We start from the raw sequence: 21,509 nt of genomic DNA on the forward strand, positions 1-21,509 counted from the left end.
AAAATCTGATACTGGAGTGTTTCTCAGTAACAAACTTCACAGGCATGTTTTGGGGACCTCTGAGACCGATTTAAACCTGCCTTAAAGGGGTAAAATGTGTGACGTTTAATGTCAGCAGTGTTGGCACCCCATGCCTACAGTCCTCTCTGCAGGTAAATGTCCAGATTCCTCAGCTGAATGATGTCACACAATACTTTTCTTAGATATGAGTATAAACTGACAGCCTTTGGACAACTTCATTCCCATTGTCTAGCTCTAAACAGCGCAAAATAAAATACACTCTTCCTTTGAGACACCTCTGGTGCTGAAGAAACCATCGGTTGTTAACAGTGGATTAAAGACTTTGGCAGCAAAGCATTAGTCATTATGAACAACTAAAGTGGCTACTAGAGGCATGTGGCTGCGATAAGGTTCAGACCAGAGTGTCTGACTGGTGTCATGGGGGCCTGAACACATTTTTAAAAAGTTAGTAATAAAGTAAATCAACTTGTATTCTGGTGCCGACTACAAAGAGACACGACTTTAGTCATGTAGCAGGCTAATCGAGTTAATCTAACCCATTGGTTCCCAACCTGGGGTCTAGGACCCCCCGGGGGGGTGCCAAAGATCTTAGGGGTGGTGCGAGGCTTTGTCTGCTCTGAGGAGGCCAAAATTAGATTTTCAAATATTGACTAAAACTGTGATAAAGCTGTTTTTAAGTAGTTTATACAAAGGTCTTTAGATAAGAAAAGCATGCATTGGCAATTTTAGGGTGTTATCAGTGAAACGATTCAAATCTATGTTGATTTTTAGTGGCAGTGTGTCACTTTTTCTTCTCTCTTGGGTCCTGGGGGGCTCTGCTTTTCTGAGGTACATGTAGAGGGGGGTCCAGGGAAAATGGCTGGGAAACACTGATATAACCTCATGTGCCAGATAGACGGTTTCCATGTGGCCACTGCAAAGGATGAGCTTCACATTAATTCAGGAGGTGACTGGACAAACATTCTGTCTGTTACATTCATTGCAGGCCAATCAGAGTGCCAAGACAAAATGAAGCAGGCGGGTTGTAACCTGAACTCAGACCTGGCTCACACAGATCAGAGCTGTATGAGATGACAGACATGGAATCTGGCGTCCCTAATATTTACTTTCCATCACACTGTTATTCTCAGGAGGGCAATTCTGACCACTCTGAGACATCTAACATTTTCTCCTACTCCTCCTTGTCCTCAGCATTGGCTGTCTCATGATTTACTACCTGGGCTGACAGCTCAAACTGGTACTGCTGTGGACCGCTATGGTTGTGGACCACAGGAGACCCAGGAGGAGAGAAGTCTTCTACTGCTAACAACAGAAATGTAGTTTGAAGCAGAAGACTTCATTGTGTCATCGCTGCTGCTGCTTCTGCTTAGAGTTAAAGAGATTCTGGAAGTTCAGACGTTAGTCCATAATGACAACAATAACTGACAACCATCATGTCTCCAGTTTCTGAAGTTTAGAGGAGCAGGCTTGGTAAACAAGTCTGAGTATCCTCTTCATAGACAGCAGGCTGCACGGAGAAATCTACGGAGGTTTTCATGAGCTCCTCTTTTTACAGCAAAAACATCAACCAAGTAAATTTTCATAAAGTGAAAAGTTTAATAAAGGAAATGATAAATCTGTGAGCTCATGTTCTCTGGCGGATGTGTTTCTGTGTCTGGACTCAGCTAGAATCATTCTCTGAAATCAGTTTTGACTGTTTGACAGGAAGTAGATAAAAAGTCCAGGGCTGTGAAGTTGTGCATCCATCAGTCATGCACAGAAGAAACAGATTTACTCTTGTGTCTTTCACTCACCTTAGCAGCCTTGGCAGAGCCAGTTGGTGGCCGCTTGGCAGCAGTGGGCGTGGTCGCCTTGGGGCTTTTTTTATTGGCTGTGGTGGGGGAGGGGCGTTTGGCTGAGGTGGCCTCGCCATTGGTGGAGAGGGTGGATGGGCGGGAACTGGCTGAGTTTGGTTTAGATGAAACCGCGTCGGGCTGGTGGTAATGGAATTCAAAATAAGTATAACAAAATAAAGGGAAGGTAAGAATGAAAAAGAGGGACATACGGAGACAGAAGAGGGAAAAGCAGACATGAAATCACTGATCGCAATGACAGCACAGCCATTTAACAATCTGAAACAAATTCTGAAATTTGACAATCAGAATTTTTCAGCCCTTTTGACAGATTGTAAATCCAAATGTTCAAAGCTTCATTGCTGATGAAATGAGCAGCAATCCAAAGGATCTATGATATGAAAACCTGGCCTCAAAGATTTGACACGACTGTTGAGATTAGATCAGCCAGACTGTGGCCAAATCTGGGTTTCAATCTGGGTTTCAGGATCCCATCCGCCCTGAAAGTCAACGATGTAGTGTTAGAGTGAACAACAGTCAAGGACATGGGACGTCCCATTACCGCCATACAGAAAGTCCAGAGTTTTGATTCTTCTTACTGCCCTATCAGATTAGTTCTGTCATGTCACTGACCTGACCAATGAGAGCACAGAGAGCCAAGCATTGCAGTAGTCACAAACAGGGCCTGGCATTAGCTCTGCTCACCAGCCATGGCGGCAAAAGAGGGCACCTGACAACCTGGGCTGTGCACGGAGATTGCGGTTTAAAACTTATTTTAGACCTATATTAGACTCAGAACACAGCTCAACAAATAAAATCATAATGTACAGCATCCCTGTGACTCTAAAGTCGTTTTCCTGCTGATTTACAACCCAAACAAGGAGGAGAGAGAAGAAGAAGCTACCATGGCAACCACTGGGGTCATGACCTGAGCGAAGACTGTTTTTGTTTTAACCTGGCAAAAAGTCCATCCTGCAGCCACGGATGATTAAAATCACGGTTAAGATGCCAGCAACGTCACTCTTCGTATCTGCACATCTCCTACAGCTCAGAGGATTAAATGGGCTCACGCTACGCAGGAACAGCGGTTTTTGAAGTGACAGGAGACTTTTATTGCCTTTGCACCTCCTCTCACTGACTCCAACCTGTGTTCCTCTGTAAGGTGAGTCACAACAGACCATTTATTGACTGGATTCTGATGATTTCCGCCCTTTATTGAGGAAAAATGTGAACAGCCGCGCTGTTTAAAGAAGTTTAGTTTTTATGATGACATCATAAAGCTGATACGGCGCTCTGTCCTGTATCCAGGCACGGTTGCATTCACATCTCATCAGAACCGAGCCAGGGTCCAGCTGAACTGCACCAGCGACCACCCCCCCATGTTGGCCTGAGCCCGGTAACCGGGCGTGGTTCATTTGCATTCACACTACCAAAACTAACCGGACTTTGGGCTCAAGTGCATTCGGGTCCGGGACCGGGCCCCCAGTGTGAAAGCACCCTTTATTACACTTTTCCAAATACAACATAAAACTTACAACTCACATATTAACACCTGTTGTATACAGACATGTACTTATGTATACAGTTGTATAAATCATCAAGTGCATTGAACTCTATCTCTCCTTTCTGATATTTTGTGCAGCATCACGTGATTACAGAACAGCTTGCTATTGGCTGACAGACACTAAGAGTGGCAGTTAGCATTTAGGCTAGCAGTAATAAATGATCGTAATTCGATTAAAATGAATAAAAAAGGTTCAATATTGGGTTTACTGGTGTGGATTTAATCATTAATGTCCCCAAATGTCACACAAGTTCCAGGCTCACTGAAAATGCTGCCGCAAAGGATTCAAAGGCATCAATAGCGTGAATGGGAAAACACGACGACGAGCTTCAAGAGGATAAACAAGTGAGAGGCAGCGATTTGTGGTTCAAAAGTTATTTAGCTTTTAAAAGACTGTGTCACTTCCTGTTAGGCATGACAGCACCGGCCTGGAAGGCGTTTTAATGACCACATTCAGAGAAAAACTGTCACGCAGCCACCTTGGTTCGTCTTCAATTCTGTAAAAACAGAAGTCCGTTCATACAGTGGCAGCAAAGAAGAACTGATTTCTGGTTTATAGCGCTAACGTTTAGCATGGCTAAATGAAGCAACATATAACGCTAAATCAAACGGTATCTGATGGGTGCATAAACTCGTGTACTCGCCGATACCAATACCTGCATTTTAAGCAGTATCAGACGTATTTCCAATACTGGCATCTGAATCAGAACAACCCTAACTAAAACTAAAAGACAAGAATCAAAAGACTAGGACCTAAAATAAAAATAGCTGTCAAGATTAACACCGGGCAGAGTAAATGTCAAGCCTTGGCGTTTAAGATGGGAGGGACCATGACAGATGGAAAAAAAGACATGACGGCGAGAAATAGCAGACAGAGGTCAGAAACTCAGTGAGGTACTGTCGTTAGCGTTAGCATAAAGTTTGATGTTCCATACTTTCTTCTTTTAGGCTTTTCAGAACGCAGCACAGCAAATGAATCTCCAACACTCTGTTGACGGTCTTCTCTCCGAGTGTTGCAGGGCCCTGCTTCTCTTCTGTCCAACACTGTTATGTCGATCATGGTTGGTCACTGCTGTATAATCCGTCGTGTCTGTAGGTCATGTCAAATCACACACAGACCTGGGTAATGATGTGTCGTTCTACTTTTTCATATGAGCCACAGAAGCCGGCTCCCATTTTAAGGTCAGCTTCCTTCCTTCAGTCTTTTATCATTACTCAGTTGACATTTAAAAAGCCACATGGATTGAGATGAAGAGCCATTTGGGACCAAAAGACTGAGCGAGCTGTGCCAAATGGTCCAGATCACTGAAAAGGTAGATAATTCCCATCACTGTGATCAAGGTTAGATGCACACTGGTTTTTGAAACACAAGCATCATCAGTCTGTGTCAAACCATGAAAGACTGTAGTGAACCAAACCAGACCGCCTGGTGAGAACCATACACTAACGTTGTCTGACTCTGTTTCTCCTGAATGTGTCACAACTTTTCAGACTTAAAAGTTGGAACAGCTGGCACAAACTGTGGCATTTTAATCATGCTTCTCTATGCAGCTGTTGCTCTGATAGACTTGCTCCTAAAACTGACAGGACCCGCTCTGTAACGTCAGCCAGGCTAGCTGGAAAGCTGGAAAGGTGGTCAATGCTCACTAAGGAGCTCCAGAAGAGGGACAGCTTTCATGAAAAATACCAGGCAATGAATCTTCTGCAAACGCTGCTAGTTTTGATTTTCAGTTTGTTGGAAAGCCGGTGGAGTGGCAGCATACTGTTCAGAGCTATAATATAAGCAGCAGCAGCCCTGCTACGACCTGCTACAGCAGGCAATCATTGGTGACACTAAACGCAATGAAACATTCATGTTTTATAACACCAGTGCAGTCTGGTGTTTACTGGTGTTGTATAATTATATTTTCGCATAAAACTGATGGTTAAATTGATGAATTTCCATCTGTTGAGGCGCTCTCCGTGGTGCTGAATGGTGCACTCAGGAAAAACTCCCTACCATGAGCTCAAACATGAGTTTGTGTGGTAAAATTAAAGTGTCCTTATTTAGAGGTTTGGAAATATGGTCACCCTATTTTTAGCAGCAGCTAAGAGAACAGGGCCACACAGTCTAAGCTTTGATAGCTTTTAACCAACAGAAGCATCCAGAATGAAATCAGAGTGAGCTTTAAGGCTAACATACTTCAGACAGACAATACACAAATACACACTGTGTTTCTGTGTCACTACTGCAGTCAGCCTGAGTGTGGGTCTGTGTGTGTGTGTGTGTGTGTAGGCAGGGTTTGTGTGTCTGGCTCAAGGACACTTCAGCAAGCTGGTGGAGTTCAGAAAAGTGACCTTTAGGTGACTGGGCTGTTTCTGTAAACACTGGCACTTCAAGATCTACCTGCAGGAATAGTGTGGGTAGCAGCAGCGCTGGCAGCCTCATTTTCTAAAGGAACTCAACAAAGTATGTGCCCAACTGTGGCCTCAGTGAAGAGCCGCCCTCATTATGAACTAATGTTAACTAAAAACACAGCCATAAATGCTTTATTGGTGCATTTGTAAAGAATTAGTAAAGAGGTAAAACTACGTAAGGGTTAGCTAACTACAGCATAATAAAGCATGTACAGCTGTACTTTTACACACAATATAAATAAATGAAAATGCTTTTTCTATATAATAGTTTAGTTACTAATGATCTACTGATGCTAAAATGTGTTGTTATGTTAAAGTGCTGCCTATACTTAATTACTTGATTGTAGAAAAGTTGTCACAACAAAAAGTAAGAAAAACTACTCCAGTGGATTAATGTGTGATGCTTTATGGCTCTTTTATGCTCAGCAGTCAACATGGACAGAGCCTAAAGTCCACAAGCTGAGTTTATTTTGGATTAAACATTGGAAGGCTGCCGTGGGGGCGGAGCTTAGCGGCCAGCGGTCCGAGCCAGACCATTAAAAAAAAAAAAAAAACGATGAAGGAAACTGTTGTAAAGATTAATATGGACAAAAGTATCCGGCCACACCTGTTAATTACTGAATCCAGGTGTTTCAATCAGACCCATTACCACAGGTGAATGAAATCACCACCTAGCCATGCAGTCTCCATTTGCAAACATCTGTGATCCTAAATGGGTCTTTCTGAAGAGCTCAGTGGCCTCAAGTCTGTGATGGATGCCACCTTTGAAATAATACGCTTGGTGAAATGTCAACCCTGCTGGATACTCCACAGTCAACTGTGAGTGATGTTATTAGAAAGTGGAAGAGTTTAGGAACAACAGCGACTCAGCCATGAAGCAGAAGACTATCTAAAATCACAGAGCAGGGTGAATGACTACCGAGGCGTATGGTTAGTGAAAGTCTCCATCACTCAGCTGATTCCATAGCTGCAGAATTCTGAACTTCCACTGGCGTTAATGTAAACACTGAAACTGCAGCAGGGGCTTCATGAATGGATTTCCATGGCTGAGCAGCTGCATGCAAGCCTAACATCACCAAATTCAATGGCAAGTGTTGAATGGAGTGGTAAAGAACACCAACACTGGACTGTGGAGCAGTGGAAACGTGTTCTGTTTGGCAGTCAGCTAGGTGAGTCTGGGTTTGGAGGATGCCAGGAGAACTTTACCAGACTAGACTTTACTAGACCCCTTATCTCCAGTGAAGGCCAGTCTTAATGCTTCATTCTGGACAATGCTATACTTCCAACACGGCAGCATCAGTTTGGGGAAGGCCCTTTTCTATTCCAACATGGCTGTGCTCCAGTGCACGAAGAAGGACTATAAGGACGTGGTTTGATGAGTTCAGTATGGAGGAACTTGACTGGCCCACACAAAACCTTGACCTCAACCCCATCCAGGACCTTTGGTATAAACTGGGACAGAGATTGTGAGCCAGGCCTTCTCCTCCAGCACCAGTGCCTGACCTCACAAATGTTCTACAGAGTGAATGGGTACAAATTCCCACAGAAACACTCCAGATTCTTGTGGAAAGCTTTCCAAGAGGCTGCTATAGATGTAAACTCTGTATTAGAGTACATGGATTTGAATACAATGTCATTACAGGCGACTGAATACTTTTGTCCATACAACCTAAACGTCAGAGGTGAAGGAGAGCTGACGGTCCATGTGAGACCGGACTGTCTAGAGGATGCATTTGAGTTCATGGGTTGTGATGGTTCTTGGTTTAAGCTTACAGATCTATTTTATGTAAAGTGATCATAAATGAGCCGTTACCCCTGACCATGGACAGCAGTTTGAATGTGTGTTGCATTTGTGTTTGACTCACCTTGCTCTTGCTGTCAGAACTCGGCAGGGTTTTGTTTCCTGTTGGGGACTTGGCCGTCCCTTTCCCTCCTTTCTCCTCCTTCTTCTCGGCCGGCTTCTTCTCCTCTTCCTTCTTCTCGTCTTTGTTGGTCTTCTCCGGCTTGTCCACCTTCTCTGCCTTCTCATTGGCCTTGTTGTTTTTCTCCGCATTCATCTTCTCCATCTTCTCGTCATCTTTGACGATCTTCTCAGACTTCTGGTTTTTGTCAGGGCCGTTGTCCTTCTTCTGCTGTTCCTCTTTCTCTTTTTTCTCAAAAGTGTCAATCTTGTCTGTCTTGCTGGACGTGACGTCCATCTTCTCTTGCTTGTCCTTGTTGTCAGATTTCACTGTGAGAGAAAAACAAAAGAGTAATGAAAAACATGTATGAAGGTTTACTGCTCTACTACCCAAAGATTTTAGGACCTCAGACCTTTAGGCAACATCATAATCCAAGTTAGAAAACATAAAACATCTGAAAAGAGGGGGGCACAGTCTTTGTTCTGGCAGACACTTAAGTATAAAGCGCTGTACACCTGAGAGTAGGAACAAAACCAGCAAGGATCTAGAGAGGAGGAGGAGGAGAAGTCTGTCTGGTTCTCAGTCAACCAGGTCCAACATTTGATACAAAAGAGACTACTGGACTTGGTTAAGGTCGTCCAGAGACTGCTTCAGTTCTAAGCCCCTTTAGAACTGTTTTAGAGGGACTGGGGTCCCAGTGGGATGTCTGTAAGGCCAAGGTCCAAGACACATTTTACCCCTGTTAGTTTGGGCCCCGCTCTCCCCTACTGGGGTGTGACCAGATCTCCTGGGACTAAAACATCTGTTAAAACTAGTCTGGGCAGATCAATAAGTGGCACACATGCAGAGCAGCAGCTACCACAGAGTCTAAAACTGAACTGGAGATGGACAACAGATTTAACCCTCACTTCTACGTTCCTGGTGTGGAGGAACGGAGCACAGCTGCTGTCTGACCCCCACACTCACACGGCTTCAGCCACGTGATCCATGAGGCGATATGAAACGAATCATCAGGTGTGAAATAAATGTGCTACTGTAAACCTTTGAGAAATGAGGAAAATGCAGAGTTGAACATCTATGTGGAGACTCAGAGACGACTCTGACAGTGTGGATATTTGTCTTCAAACACTGCTAGACTTTTCTCTGTCTTCTTGTCACACAACTATCAGCTGCTGTCTTGTCTTTGTGTTTGATTTGATACACAAATATGTGAATTTCAGTGTTGTTCATCTGTGCGCCAGGATTATGAGAACACCATCCTGGGACCTCCATCCTCCTCAGACGGAGCAGCGGGTCAGGCTGAGCCACAGCACCGTCGCTGCCAACAGCTGATTCATGGGATGAGCAAGAGAAGAAGACGAAAACCGAGAGGGAGGCGTGACGGGGGAACGTGAGACGAGCAGAGGAGAACGGAGGCAGAGAGGGTTCAGGAGGTAAACGGGGTTAAGGACAGACAGCAGCAGGCTGAGGAATCAAGGGGGGGCAGACAAAAACAGGGGCTCTTTGTTGCCCCCCAGACATCTCTTACGTAAGGATGAGAGCAGACAGGCCTGTCTGGCTGGACCCTAACATCCTCTCGTTTCCCTCTCTTCTGATGTTTGCTGTTTGATAACTGCTCTAGCTCCACTTCAATGATGCCAATTTGCTGCTGTTGTGTTTGTTGTAAAGCAGATGACATGAGCCAGGTCCCTAAAGACGGAGCGGAGCGGCCAACTAACCATGCATTTAGTGCCTTTTCTGTCAAATATCACCGCAAACAGCTCATCCAGGAGCCTCAATGAGACGCAGGCTGTAAATATGAACATGGAGAATTCACAGCAGGTCTACGAACAGGACTGCTTATTAAGAGTTTTCATAACCTTTCCCTGCTCTCCTGTTTGTTGAACACGATGTTTGTGTCTAATCAGACTGGCAGGAAGTCAGCTGTTAAGCTGTTGTTAATGCAAACTCATCACTGTAGCTGCAAAGCCACACACACCAGCTTCATGAATTTTAATGTCAGATTTGTTGCAGTGTTTTGGTCCAGTCTGGTTTTAGTGTCTGACAGATAAAATATGAATTAATGTAATCATTTTAATTCCACAGCAGTGAGCTATCTAATAATAGGCCTATTATTCTGGATGATGGTATCTACTCTGGCTCTTATAAACAGTCAACTCAGTATTTCTGTCCCCTTTGAATCTATAATGTTGTCATTCTGATCGGTCACATGCCTCGCTCTGTCTATTCTTGAGCCTGCTGAGTTCTATTTTGTCTTCCCTGAATGCCAAAGATAATAAACATACGGATGTAAAACTGGATTGATTTAGTGTTTGTGGTCTGTAAAATGTTAGCAGAGATAAAGTCGGACAGAGATTTATTTAGAAAAACCATCTCTGACAAAGTCCTGCAGTGAGACTCTCTCTCAGATGAAGGAGGTTTAGGAGATGATTTGTACTTCGGTGTTAAACTGTTTTCTCTGGTTTATGTGAGTCTGAGATGCAGACACATGATCTAAATCAGGGGTCAAACTCAGTCAGCGAGGGCCAGAGTCTGAATTTAGGACTAACCTGAGGGTCTTCATTTACCCATAAACCAGCGTTACTCAACCCTGCCTAACCAAAGAGCCAAACTGTTGAAAAATACCTTTGTAAGAGCCACAAGCGGTGAAAAGTGGTAAAAACGGCTTAAAGTGGCAATAAAAACAAGTTAAAGATGGTAAAAATGGTCAAAAAACGGCAAAAATTAGGAGAAAAGGAGTCAGAAAGTAGCAATATGGGTGAGAAGTTACTAAATAATGAGTTACAGGTGGCAAAAAATGGTCCAAAAGTGGAAAAAAACAAGGAAAAAATGAGTTAAAAGTGACTAAAATGGGCAACAAGGAGCTAAGATTAACAAAAATGGGCAAAAAAAAAAAAAAATAGGAAACTAGTGGTATTTAATGACAACTTAGATGAGTAAAAAGTGTGAAAAATGGTGGTATTAAATGGCAAAAGGTAGCTTAAATGGGTAAAAAGTGGCAAAAAAAAAAAAAATAGTGAAAAGGGCAAAAATTGGAAGAAGTCGTAAAAATTGGGAAAAAATGGTAAAAACTAGTTGCAAAAACTGGCAAAAAGTAGGGAAAAAAAGTGGTATTTAGTGGCCAAAGGTAGGTTAAATGGGCAAAAAGTGGCATAAAATGGTGGAAAAGGGAAAAAAAAATGAAAAAAGTGGTAAAAAATGGAAAAAATGGCAAAAACAAATGGCAAAAATGGGTAGAAAGTAGAAAAAAAAAGTGGTATTCAATGGCAAAAGGTAGCTTAAATGAGTGAAAAGTGGCAAACAGGGTTAAAAGTTCCCCTTTCCAAGGATTTCTGGGGGAATAATATTTTAAATTTAGACAAAAAAGAGCCACAAATAATCACAGAAGAGCCACATGCTGAGTATCACTGCCACAAACTGTCAACCTCATTTTAACAAACAATAAATTATAGAAAAAAACATTTAAACCAGGAGTTTAAATGCTCAAAGTAATCCGCTTTGAAGCAGTGGTTCACAACTGGTCCAGCCTCAGGACCCACAAGTCTGTCTTACAACAAATCCTGACCCAAGTCTCTAAAACATTTTCAACAACAAATGTTTACAGTTTATTGAATATGTTAAAGTTTTGGACCAAAATACCTGAAAAAAGGGACAAAACTGACCAGTTTTTACCCTCTTTCCTCATCATTTCATCAACATGTTTGCCAGTTTTCCAGAGATTTGAGAAATGACTTCATTATCATATAAAGTAGCCTTTTTTTTTCACTGCTAGAAAAGGAGATAAAAAAAGTCGAAATTTTGATCAAACATTTAAATATATCCAGTTTCACAGTAAAACAGAGTAAAACACCAGGTATCAATGGCTGTCCAGTAAGGACTTCAGGACTTTGGCCCCCATTTTTTTACAGACCACTAAAGAGTCCTGGTGAGAACCAGAGTTTTAACCCTTAGAGCTCACAGCTGTTTTTCACCATCAAGTCTCCTCTGGACTTTTGTCTTACAAAGTTTATAAAACATCAACCCTGTGGTGCTCAGTCGAGCTCTGTACATCCTTTTATTTGGGACAACCTGGGCTTTAAGAATAAATCTACTACGGTAATGTCACTCAAATGTTTAAAGTTTTTGGACTCTAATGTCAGAAAAAAACAAATCAGAATTTGAAACTCAGAGATTTTTATGTATAACACACAGGAAACATGAGTGACTAAGCTTTTTCTTTGCACAGACGTGTTCTCCATCTCTTTGGGACAAAACAGTGAACAAATAAAAATTCAGTGACTGACAGTTATCGAAATATCCACATGTACTCAGAGAACAAGTCCATGCGCTTTTTTGCAGTTGGATTCATTTGTGCCATTCCTCAAAGCAGTAGAGACTGGTTGACTACACCTCCCACAATGCATTGCGGTAAACAACATGGCAATGCCCTGGGCAAAAAGCCGAAGTAAGAGATCAAAAATGGATTACAAAGGGATAAAAAGACGCTTATTATCAGATGTACCAACGTGGATTTAATCTGTTAAGACCCCGGAAAGTCACCAGAGTTCCAGGCGCACTAGAACGGCGTCCTTTAGGGCTACAGAGACATCGAGGGTAGCAACCGAACGACAAGAAGGAAAAAAAGAGTACGCGTCTATGACTTATGATTCAAAAGTCAAAAAAAAATAAAGGTCTTAGTTTTCCTGTAAGATCATAAGACATAAGCCTGACCTTCTGTCTGTGACGTACTGGTAAAACCCTCAGGAGTCTACAGACGTGACGGCGTGTCCAAATCACATGACCAATTTTAGAAGACGTAGCAGCAAGACGCAGCTGAGTCTCCTTTCAACGTGTGTGGGAGGTACAGGTTCAACTTGTGTCGATAGGCCAGACCAGACTTATGATAATTATTATAATAATTTTCACCAGGCACTTTTGTATAGAACTTTATTGTTTACTAAATTTGTGCATGTTTTAAAATTTACAATTCATATTTGCATTCTAAGTAGTAAACGTGTTTCATTAAACATGTTTGTGGTTTTCACATTAAAAATTCAAACTTCCTTCTACTTTGATTTTTATGTTGTTTGTGTGATTTTAGGTCCAGAGTGGTTTTACAGAAAAAGAAAACCCTGTAAAATCACACAGGGAAGGCTGAACAAATGAAACCAAATACGGCAAGCTAAACACTTAGCAGGGAGAAATAGAAAGTAAAATCAAAGTAGTCACAACAATTCTACCCTTGACCCCAGCGGGGGTTAAACCAAATATTCCTGTATTGTTATTTTTATGTTATTTTGATTGTTATGAACCTGAAGGATTTAGAAACGTCTGCTCTTATATGCAGTCTGATACTGGCACAGTGTGAGATACGTTCAAACACAAAGATCAAACATAAATGTGGGTTTCCAGGATTACTGGATCCTCACTGCAGCTCAAAAAGCTGGTGGCTTTATTCCTCATGCTACAGTAGTCTTCATCACTCCATCAGCTCGCTGCTACAGCAGCAATGTGACTCATATAACATGAAACTGCTGGCTGCGAACACGCTGGATCCATCTAATACCACGCTACAGTACACAGCCGCTGGCAACCAGCTGTGTGTGTGCAGGTTTGGGTGTGTGTGTGTGTGTGTGTGTGTGATGGCGTCTGTACAGCCACAGAGAGAAATGGCGAGCACGTTGACTGCTACGTAAATCAGAGCATGACCAACAGACACAGACGTGGACCTGGTGTAGGATATTTCACTGCAGGCTTCCTGACATTCACAGACACACAAACATGGACACATGAGCTCAGATGGGTTATTGATCCCTATAGCTGCTGCTGTCATTGCATGATGGCTATCAGAGCCCCGCTCTGACAGACGTAAGGATCAATAGACTGATCAACAGAAATCATCCACGTGACTCTAACAGGCCACACTAGCTGATGCTAGGCTCAGTGACTCTGGTACAAGCTCGGTTTGTCTTTGGTCCAAAGATCTGTCTGAATTATATCTTTATTTATGAGAAGCTTATTTCTACCATTAGCTATCAATACTTTATTTCTAACCGCCCTAAACACTGCAGTTTAACACTGAATGACTGTACTACTATTGCGCTGTCGGAGTTCTTAGACTGAGTTTGATTGCGAGCATTTTTAGAGGAAGCCATAGACACTCATAAAAATCCGTTCAGTGTATTTACATTCCAAAATGTTCTCACTCCCAACCTGTTATATAAGGCAGCTTAGTGAGCAGCCCCTCTCTTCAAATCGGAGTATCTCGATATCCCTAAAGTGTCACTTTTACACTTTCTGAGAAGGTTTGGCTTTGAAAAAGTGCTTATGTAATTAAAGTAATAATCCTAAACTCTTATGTAACACAGTCGCACGTTAGGAGTCCAAGTCAAATAGTAAGAGACCTCACTGAAGGCTTGTTCCAACAACACCTGTTCTCTGTGCAAACACCAGTCTTTAGTACTATTCACACCAGATTAGTGTAACCTGGGGACCTCTGCTGGTTTCTGAATCCCCCCGATGCCAGAAGTTTTGCTGCGGTGCGTTCACACAGGGTGGTGAAGTCAGTCATGTTCTCAGACTTCTCTGAAGGAGAACATACAGGCGCTGCAAGGCTGCAGAAATTCAAATACACTGAGTTTTTATTTCTGAAGTTGATTTTAAGAAATCGTGTTCTGCAGATGACTGGATGATGTAACTGTAGGCGACTGTGGATCAGAGGTGTCAAAAGTATTCACATTCATTATTTAAGTAGAAGTATAGACACTAGGGTTTAAAAAGACTTCTGTAGAAGTTGAAATATCAACTCAAGCTTTTTACTCAAGTAAAAGTATAAAAGTACTGGTTTCAAAACTACTTCAAGTATAAAAGTCAAAGTAATGTAAGGGGGGAAAATGCCATTAAGGACAAAAGCTTAAGCCGCGCCACAGGGGCCTATAGTGCCCTACCCCACCTCCCCAAAAAACATTTTATAAAGGCCATAATGGCTATAATGTTATATCAAAATGTTACATTTGAAAAATTTGGGATGCACCTGTTTCAGCCAGATTTGTGCCCATTGAAAATGAACACATTTTAGTACAATACAAGTACATTCAAGAACCATGTATGTGTTGTTACAAGGTTAGTCGAGTGCCATTCAGAGTCGTGTCTGACAATTTAGAAACAAATTAAACTTTTTTTTTTTTACCTGCACAAAACAATAATTCACGACTCAGCAGCAGTGAAAATACAATGCAATGTAATCAATGTCAGTAAAACAAGTCAGCAACACAAAATAATCAAGCAAACCCACGAAGATTTTTCAAATTATATTCAACTCAAGAGCAAGAAGGAAAAGGCACAAAAAATGAACTAAACCAAACAATGTGTGTGTGTGTGTGTGTGTGTGTGTCATTTCACTGTTCTCAGTTCAGTTCATCAAAAATACGAGTCTGTTCCGGTTTTTCTAAATCAAAAACAATTCAGTTTAGCCCAGTTCAATACAGTAGAATTCCACCACCCACAACAGAAGTCCAGTCCTGGTTTTACGGACCCCAAAACTCTCCACAACCCAGTGAAAACCAAAACGCCAGCGTCTCTTCGCCGCAGCACCAGAAAGAACACAAAACAATCACTTGGGGATTCACGGTACCGTCAGTCAGTCTGTCAGACTTCAGGTTGCCACTCCAACAAACCCTCGGGACTCCAGACCAGAGAGGACTACATGCTCCGCCAGATGACTCCACATAGGGAACAACACACACTGTAATCCTTCTTCGTCCGACGTGGACCCAGGACTGAAGGATACACACACAAATATAAAAGCAACACGGCATGTAACAACGGAGACGCAGACTTCACTCAGCGTGACCATGGCTAGTGAGCCGGCGTCTTCCTCACTCTCCGCCCAACCAGAGCAGCCTCAGGCAGACATGCTGAAGTACTTCCTGGAGGAAGAGTTTGGACCCAGGAAAACTGGGTGAGTGGTGATTGGTGGTGGATGGATCGTGGGTGTAGAGGACTGAACACGTGATAGACTGTGCACAGGATGGTGGGGGCTGTGTGAAACAGGAACGCTACAGTGTACTACTGAGCATTGGCGTGTGTTTCATGGAGCGGAAGATCTGATGACTTGTACTGTGAGCCAAAATGAAAATAGGAGTAACGAGGCTATTTTTAAAATGTAAGGAGTAGAAGTAAAAAGCTGAAAAATAATTACTCCAGTAAAGTATAGATACCCAAAATTTATACTTAAGTAAGGTAAAAAAGTATTTTTACTTCGTTACTTGACACCTCTGCTGTGGATCAGTAAGTAGAGTGAAGGTCAGGGGTTCAATCCCCATGCCTAGCAATCACACGTTGATGAATCCCTGGATGAGACACTTAACCCCAGACTCCTCCCACTGCTGAGTGTGAACATGAATGATGTATGAATGGAGTTAGTTCAACTGAGGGCCTCTCTACAAAGCAGTGGGTGAACATGGAGTGATGGAGTGTTGCAAGGATATGGAGTAGGGCCGGGGAAAACCACTGTCAGTCTGATAAAGAAAAGCATAGAGGGAAAGATGGATTTTCTGTCAGCTACTCTCAATAAATAACACTTGAATGTTTGCAAGTTTGGTGAATCCAATCTTCCAAAGCTCCCGTCTGAATTGTTTGGGTCTGGTTAGAAAGTGACTGGACCAATCAACAACGAGGGGCAGCACTTTCATGACGTAAACAAGCAGCAACAAGAGGCTGGTGCAATTATGGTGGAAGAGATTAGAGTGGATGCTGCTGAAGCGCCAGTTTTATCAGAACTTGACGACATTTCTACGTTAAAAGAAGAACAAAGAACAGCAGTGAGTTGTTTTCTTTTCAAAAATGACAAAAGTTGTGTACTGATGTGTCTACAGTCACCATGTATCATGTTATGCAGCGCTCTATGGAGTTTACTACTGCGGTTGGGGCGCAGCTGGCTGGCGGCTACGGCTACGTTGCTCTGATTGGCCCATAAAGATGTGACAGACAGAACGTTCACCCAATCACCCTCCAAGTTTTTTTTCAAAGGCTCTGCCCTTTCCCAAACACAGTCTATGAGTGGTTTTCCAGATGGACGTGTGAAACAAATCCGCATCCATCTGGCGTGCCAGGTTAGAGTAGTGCTGCATAATTTGGTAATAATGTGCAATGACGATTATACTGACAGCTTCATGGTAGATTGTGAGATTGACAGGCGGATCGGTGCAGCATCTGTAAAACTGCTGATGATACCGTTGTGGTGAAGAGGGAGCTGAGCTGGAAGACAAAGCTTTCAATTTACCAGTCAGTCTGTCCCATCCCTCACCTATGCTCATGAACTCTGGGCAGTGATCTAAAGAAAAAGACCCCGGACTCAAACGATCAAAATGAGATTCCTCAGGACAGTGTCTGGGCTCAGCCTAAAAGACAGGGTGAGGAGCTCTAAGTAGAGCCGCTGCTCTACTTCTGCTACCTACTTCTACTGCTCTGCTCTCCAGACGACTGAATTTCCCTTCGGGGATAAATAAAGTTCTTGTATTGTATTGTATTGTATTGCTCCTTCACATTGAAAGAAGGTTGAGATGGTTTGGGCATCTGATCAGAATAACTCCGGGTCGCCTCCATGTGGAGGTCTTCTGGGCATGTCCAACTGGGAGGAGACCCCAGTGCAGGCACAGAACTCGCTTGGAGCATCAGGAGGAACTGGGAACTGTTGATACGGAGAGGGACGTCTGGGTTATGTGACTTTGCCTGCTGCCACTGTGACCTGACCCCGGATAAGTGGAAGAAGATGGATGGACAAATATAGTGATTGCAGTTAGGATAAAATAAATGCATGGTATCATGAGTCTGCAAACTTGATGACCAAGGAAAATGCAGAGAAAAACGTTGCAGCTGCAGCCGTTAATATGATTATAAAACTGCACAGCCTGATATCACCATTGTGATTTGATCAATTGTGCAGCACTGGTGTAGAGGATAACATCGCTGCTGTGAAATAAATACTGAATTGACATTCTGAAGCCCTTTTAACACCGCCGCACGGCAACTCACCGCCTCCAGTCATTTTAATGAAGGACAGGCGACAGACAGGAAGCGATTTGACCCGCGGCGGTAGGACCTAGAAGCGGTTGCCGCCCACGTGAATGTGCACAGATTTTGCCCTGCTGCTTGAAATTCAGCTTGTTGAACTGGAGGAAGCCACCTGGCAGCAGCCAATCACATCGAAGGAGGGAGAGAACCCGGAAATAGCAGGCTTCGCGGGTCAAAGCAAACAATGGAGGAGCTCATAATGTTGGTGTCGGAATATCCTGAGCTCTACAACATGGCTCTACTGTCGTACAAAACAACCAGAAGAAAATCTGTGGAACCAACCACTGAAACGTGTTTTTTAGGGGGACTTATTTTGATGATGGAAACGTATTTTTCCGTCCGTTTTATATTACATTATACATGTTCACATACAGAGATTGTGAGGTACTCTACGTGTTTTTGGGGAGGGGGGGTTGTGATGGGCTTGTGGGTGGGCTCTGCTGTGACGTTCACCGAAGCACCTCTACATCATCGCTGCCTCGTACCGCGGCGACAGCAGCCGCTTTAAAAAACCCTCGACATTTCGGGGGGCTCCTCCAGCAGGGAGGCGGTTTTCAGGGTAGTTACGGCGCAGCGGTGTGTAACCGGCTTGACACATGTCAGGTTACAGAAATGTCTGGCGATTTGAACATTTTGGAAGAATATTTTGTGATTTTACCTTGATTTGGACTAACTACCTAACCTCAGCATGAGTGGATGGTAAATGTGACCTGCAGAGTAAAAAGCGCTGAAAATAGTTAGATGACTAGTATAGCGGTGCATAAGCTAAAGTCCTTTAAACCCCCACTGAGAGATGCTCAGTACAGATAAGTGTTTGAAGGATTATCGTGTTGAAACTCAGATGAAACTCACCGCGTGTCTCTGGTCTCTTTTGTTTTATTCATTGGGGAAGGTTTTTGACATCAGAGAGTCGCAGGGCAACATTAGGCCCTGAGAAATCCAGCCCCAATCTCAGCCTACAATCCATGGAGCCAGTGTTGAGCCGCCCTTTCTTTACCAGGCTGCTGCTCTCTATAATTTATTTATTTATTCTGCTCTTCTTTCATCAATGCATAGATAAAAGCTGTGGGTCCAGCGCCGTCATAAACCTGTGCAGTAAATCCTACCAGCATGCAGCAGAGATCACGGCTTATGGAAGCGTCTCTGCATAAACACGGTTGGACTTTTCAGTTTCCTGTTTCAGCCTGAAGACTCACATGTACCTTGCCTTTCCTTCACAGCTGTGTACTTTTTTGTGCATGTGTGTGTATTCTTGTACCGCTGGGATCTATTTCTGTGCAGAATGAGAAAAAAAATCAAAATCACCTGAAGTTGGCGGCTGGCTGTCTAGCGTGTCTGCGGGGGCGTGTGCCTTTAAAATCTGGAAGAGTCACGTCACTTAAAGCTCTTCACCTACACAAACACACAGACCCACACAGGCACAGAACGCCAGAAATAGCTGCTCTATATTTGAATGAGTACAGTCAGAGTCGATGTCTAATCAATGCCCCAGCTTTTCTCTGTCTACCTCCGTCTGAAAAACAGAGCAGCCTGCTGCATGGACTCATAACAGGGAACATAAAGTCCATATGAACAGACGCTGTTACAAAGCAGGGAGGAGGACGGAAACGCACACAGATCCTTCCTCTCTGGTGTATTTAGTTAAACTGAGTCACGTAAAAGACGTCAATAATCCAAATCTGCTTTTATTTTCAATTCTAAGCCCGAGGTTTGTCCTCCCATAATCCTCTGCAGCTCTCTCCTGCTCTTCAGCTCTTTTCTGAGAAACAAACATCAACCTCATCTCGCAAGAGCGTCATCTAAAATGTCACAGAATCATCAAATGTCCATCTCACATTATGCAATAAAAGGAGGAGAAGACCCACGATCATTTCTGAGCGATGTGCGATAAAACTACGGTGGGAAAACAATTTCAGCCACTAATACTGACTTTGAGGAGAGACCGGCTAAAAGAGCATTAACCTTTGGAGAGAAGAAGGACCAGCCTCATTCTGTTAGAGTAAAAATCACATCCTGACAAGTGAGATGTTAACATCTGCACAGACTCACCTGACATCAGTGTTAACCTGGTCCAAGGACCAGATACCAGAAACCTGTTAGCTGGTTTAGGGGCATGTTAGTCACTAGGAGTCTGTCATTAACCTCTCTGCCTATGGTAGTACAAAAACATTGGTGCAATTATGGTGGAAGAGATTAGCGTGGATGCTGCTAAAGCTCCAGTTTTATCAGAACTTGATGACATTTCTACGTTTAAAGAAGAACAAAGAACAGCAGTGAGCTGTTTTCTTTTCAAAAATGATAGAAGTCGTGTACTGACATTTCTACAGTCGCCATGGTTCGTGTTACGCAGTTCTCTATGGAGTTAACAGCTAGGTAGCGGCTACGTCACGTGTTTTGTTGCTCTGATTGGCCCTTAAAGATGTGACAGACAGAACGTTCATCCAATCACCCTCAGAGTTTTTTTCAAAGGCTCTGCCCTTTCCAAAACGCTGTCTATGAGAGGTTTCACACATCCATCTGGCGTGCCAGGTTAGAGTAGTGCTGCATGATTTAATAATATGCAATGACAGATAAGGAGGATCCTATCTCCGGCTAGTTTAAGCTTATCGGGCAATTGCATGCACTATTTTATCACAAATTAAGAATTTAAATACAAACACATCTATGAACCATCTGGGCAAAAATTATGCAGTTCAACAACAAAAAAAAAATCCTCAGTGCTTAGATGAAAATGTCCTCACTCTTTGAGTATGTTGAGTATGTGGTTAGGCCCCTCTCGAGTCTGTTTTGTCTCGTCTTTGCCGCCTCGAAGCGTTTGCACTTTTTTATTTGTTCTTTTCTCCTCTTTCTTTACGTCTTTCCATAAAGTACTGTTGGTGTCACGGTCCTCACTTGTCCTGAATTTATTTTATTGCTTTGCATCAACAAATAAAGTAAAAAATAGAAAATGATATAAAAGTTTCTCAATCTAACTGCACTAAGGGTGTCATAGCCTTAGTTTCTACTCATTTTAAGGTTTAACACAAACTAAATCTGTCTGGTTCTGATTCTTAAAAAGAGGCAGAATGTGAATACCAGAGGGATGATATTGTTTTTAATGTTAAAGAAGTTTTATGTTCATGCTTAAAAACTGGATGTTACATAAAAGCTCTAACTCATCTGTGATCCCTGAAGTTGTGCTGAAAAGACTTTTCATGAATTTACCTCTAATCTACTTATGCATGACGTGAAATGATGCAGGTGTGTCTCAGACGCTGTGACATCTTTCTGTTGTTGGTGCATACTGAGAGTAAAATATATGTTTGGAAAATCATGGTGCTACAGGCTACTTTAGATCCATGAGAGGTGCCGTCATCTAGGCAGGAGGATGAATCCAAGTGTGGCAAAGAGAGCACAAAGACATGCATAGATATTCACAGGTGGATCATGATGGTGGGCAGTGGGAGTGACGTCTATCAAAGTGAAAAAAGGTTGTCAGTGTCCTTCAGCTTACCAAATCACAGCATGGCACAGGCACAGTGCATATGCTTTCTACTGAGGTGTTACAGCTAGCCACTGATAACAAAACTCCTTTTAGAGGCATGATGTCATAGGAACAGCCAATAGCCCGGCTCTGTTTCCATGGAATTCAGCAGAGGAAACAAACTATAACTGTTAGCAACCTCACCGGTCTGATGTGACATCAACATGCAACACAACCCTTCATCAAGACTCAAGGAGAGGAGCTAACAAGATGGAGCA

General features: G+C 42.9%; 1 protein-coding gene across 1 annotated transcript in view; it reads right to left on the reverse strand.

Moving 5' to 3' along the window:
- map4l (microtubule associated protein 4 like) overlaps nt 1-21,509 on the reverse strand; it is a 187,794-nt gene that overhangs the window by 43,267 nt on the left and 123,018 nt on the right. The window contains exons 7-8 of the mRNA XM_041803364.1: nt 7,680-8,044; nt 1,815-1,994 (exon numbers count right to left, since the gene is read on the reverse strand). Of these exons, the coding sequence (XP_041659298.1) occupies nt 1,815-1,994; nt 7,680-8,044 (545 nt within the window). The remainder of the gene's footprint in view (nt 1-1,814; nt 1,995-7,679; nt 8,045-21,509) is intronic.

This window comes from Cheilinus undulatus, linkage group 13 (assembly GCF_018320785.1).
Source record: "Cheilinus undulatus linkage group 13, ASM1832078v1, whole genome shotgun sequence".
Taxonomy (NCBI): Eukaryota; Metazoa; Chordata; class Actinopteri; order Labriformes; family Labridae; genus Cheilinus; species Cheilinus undulatus.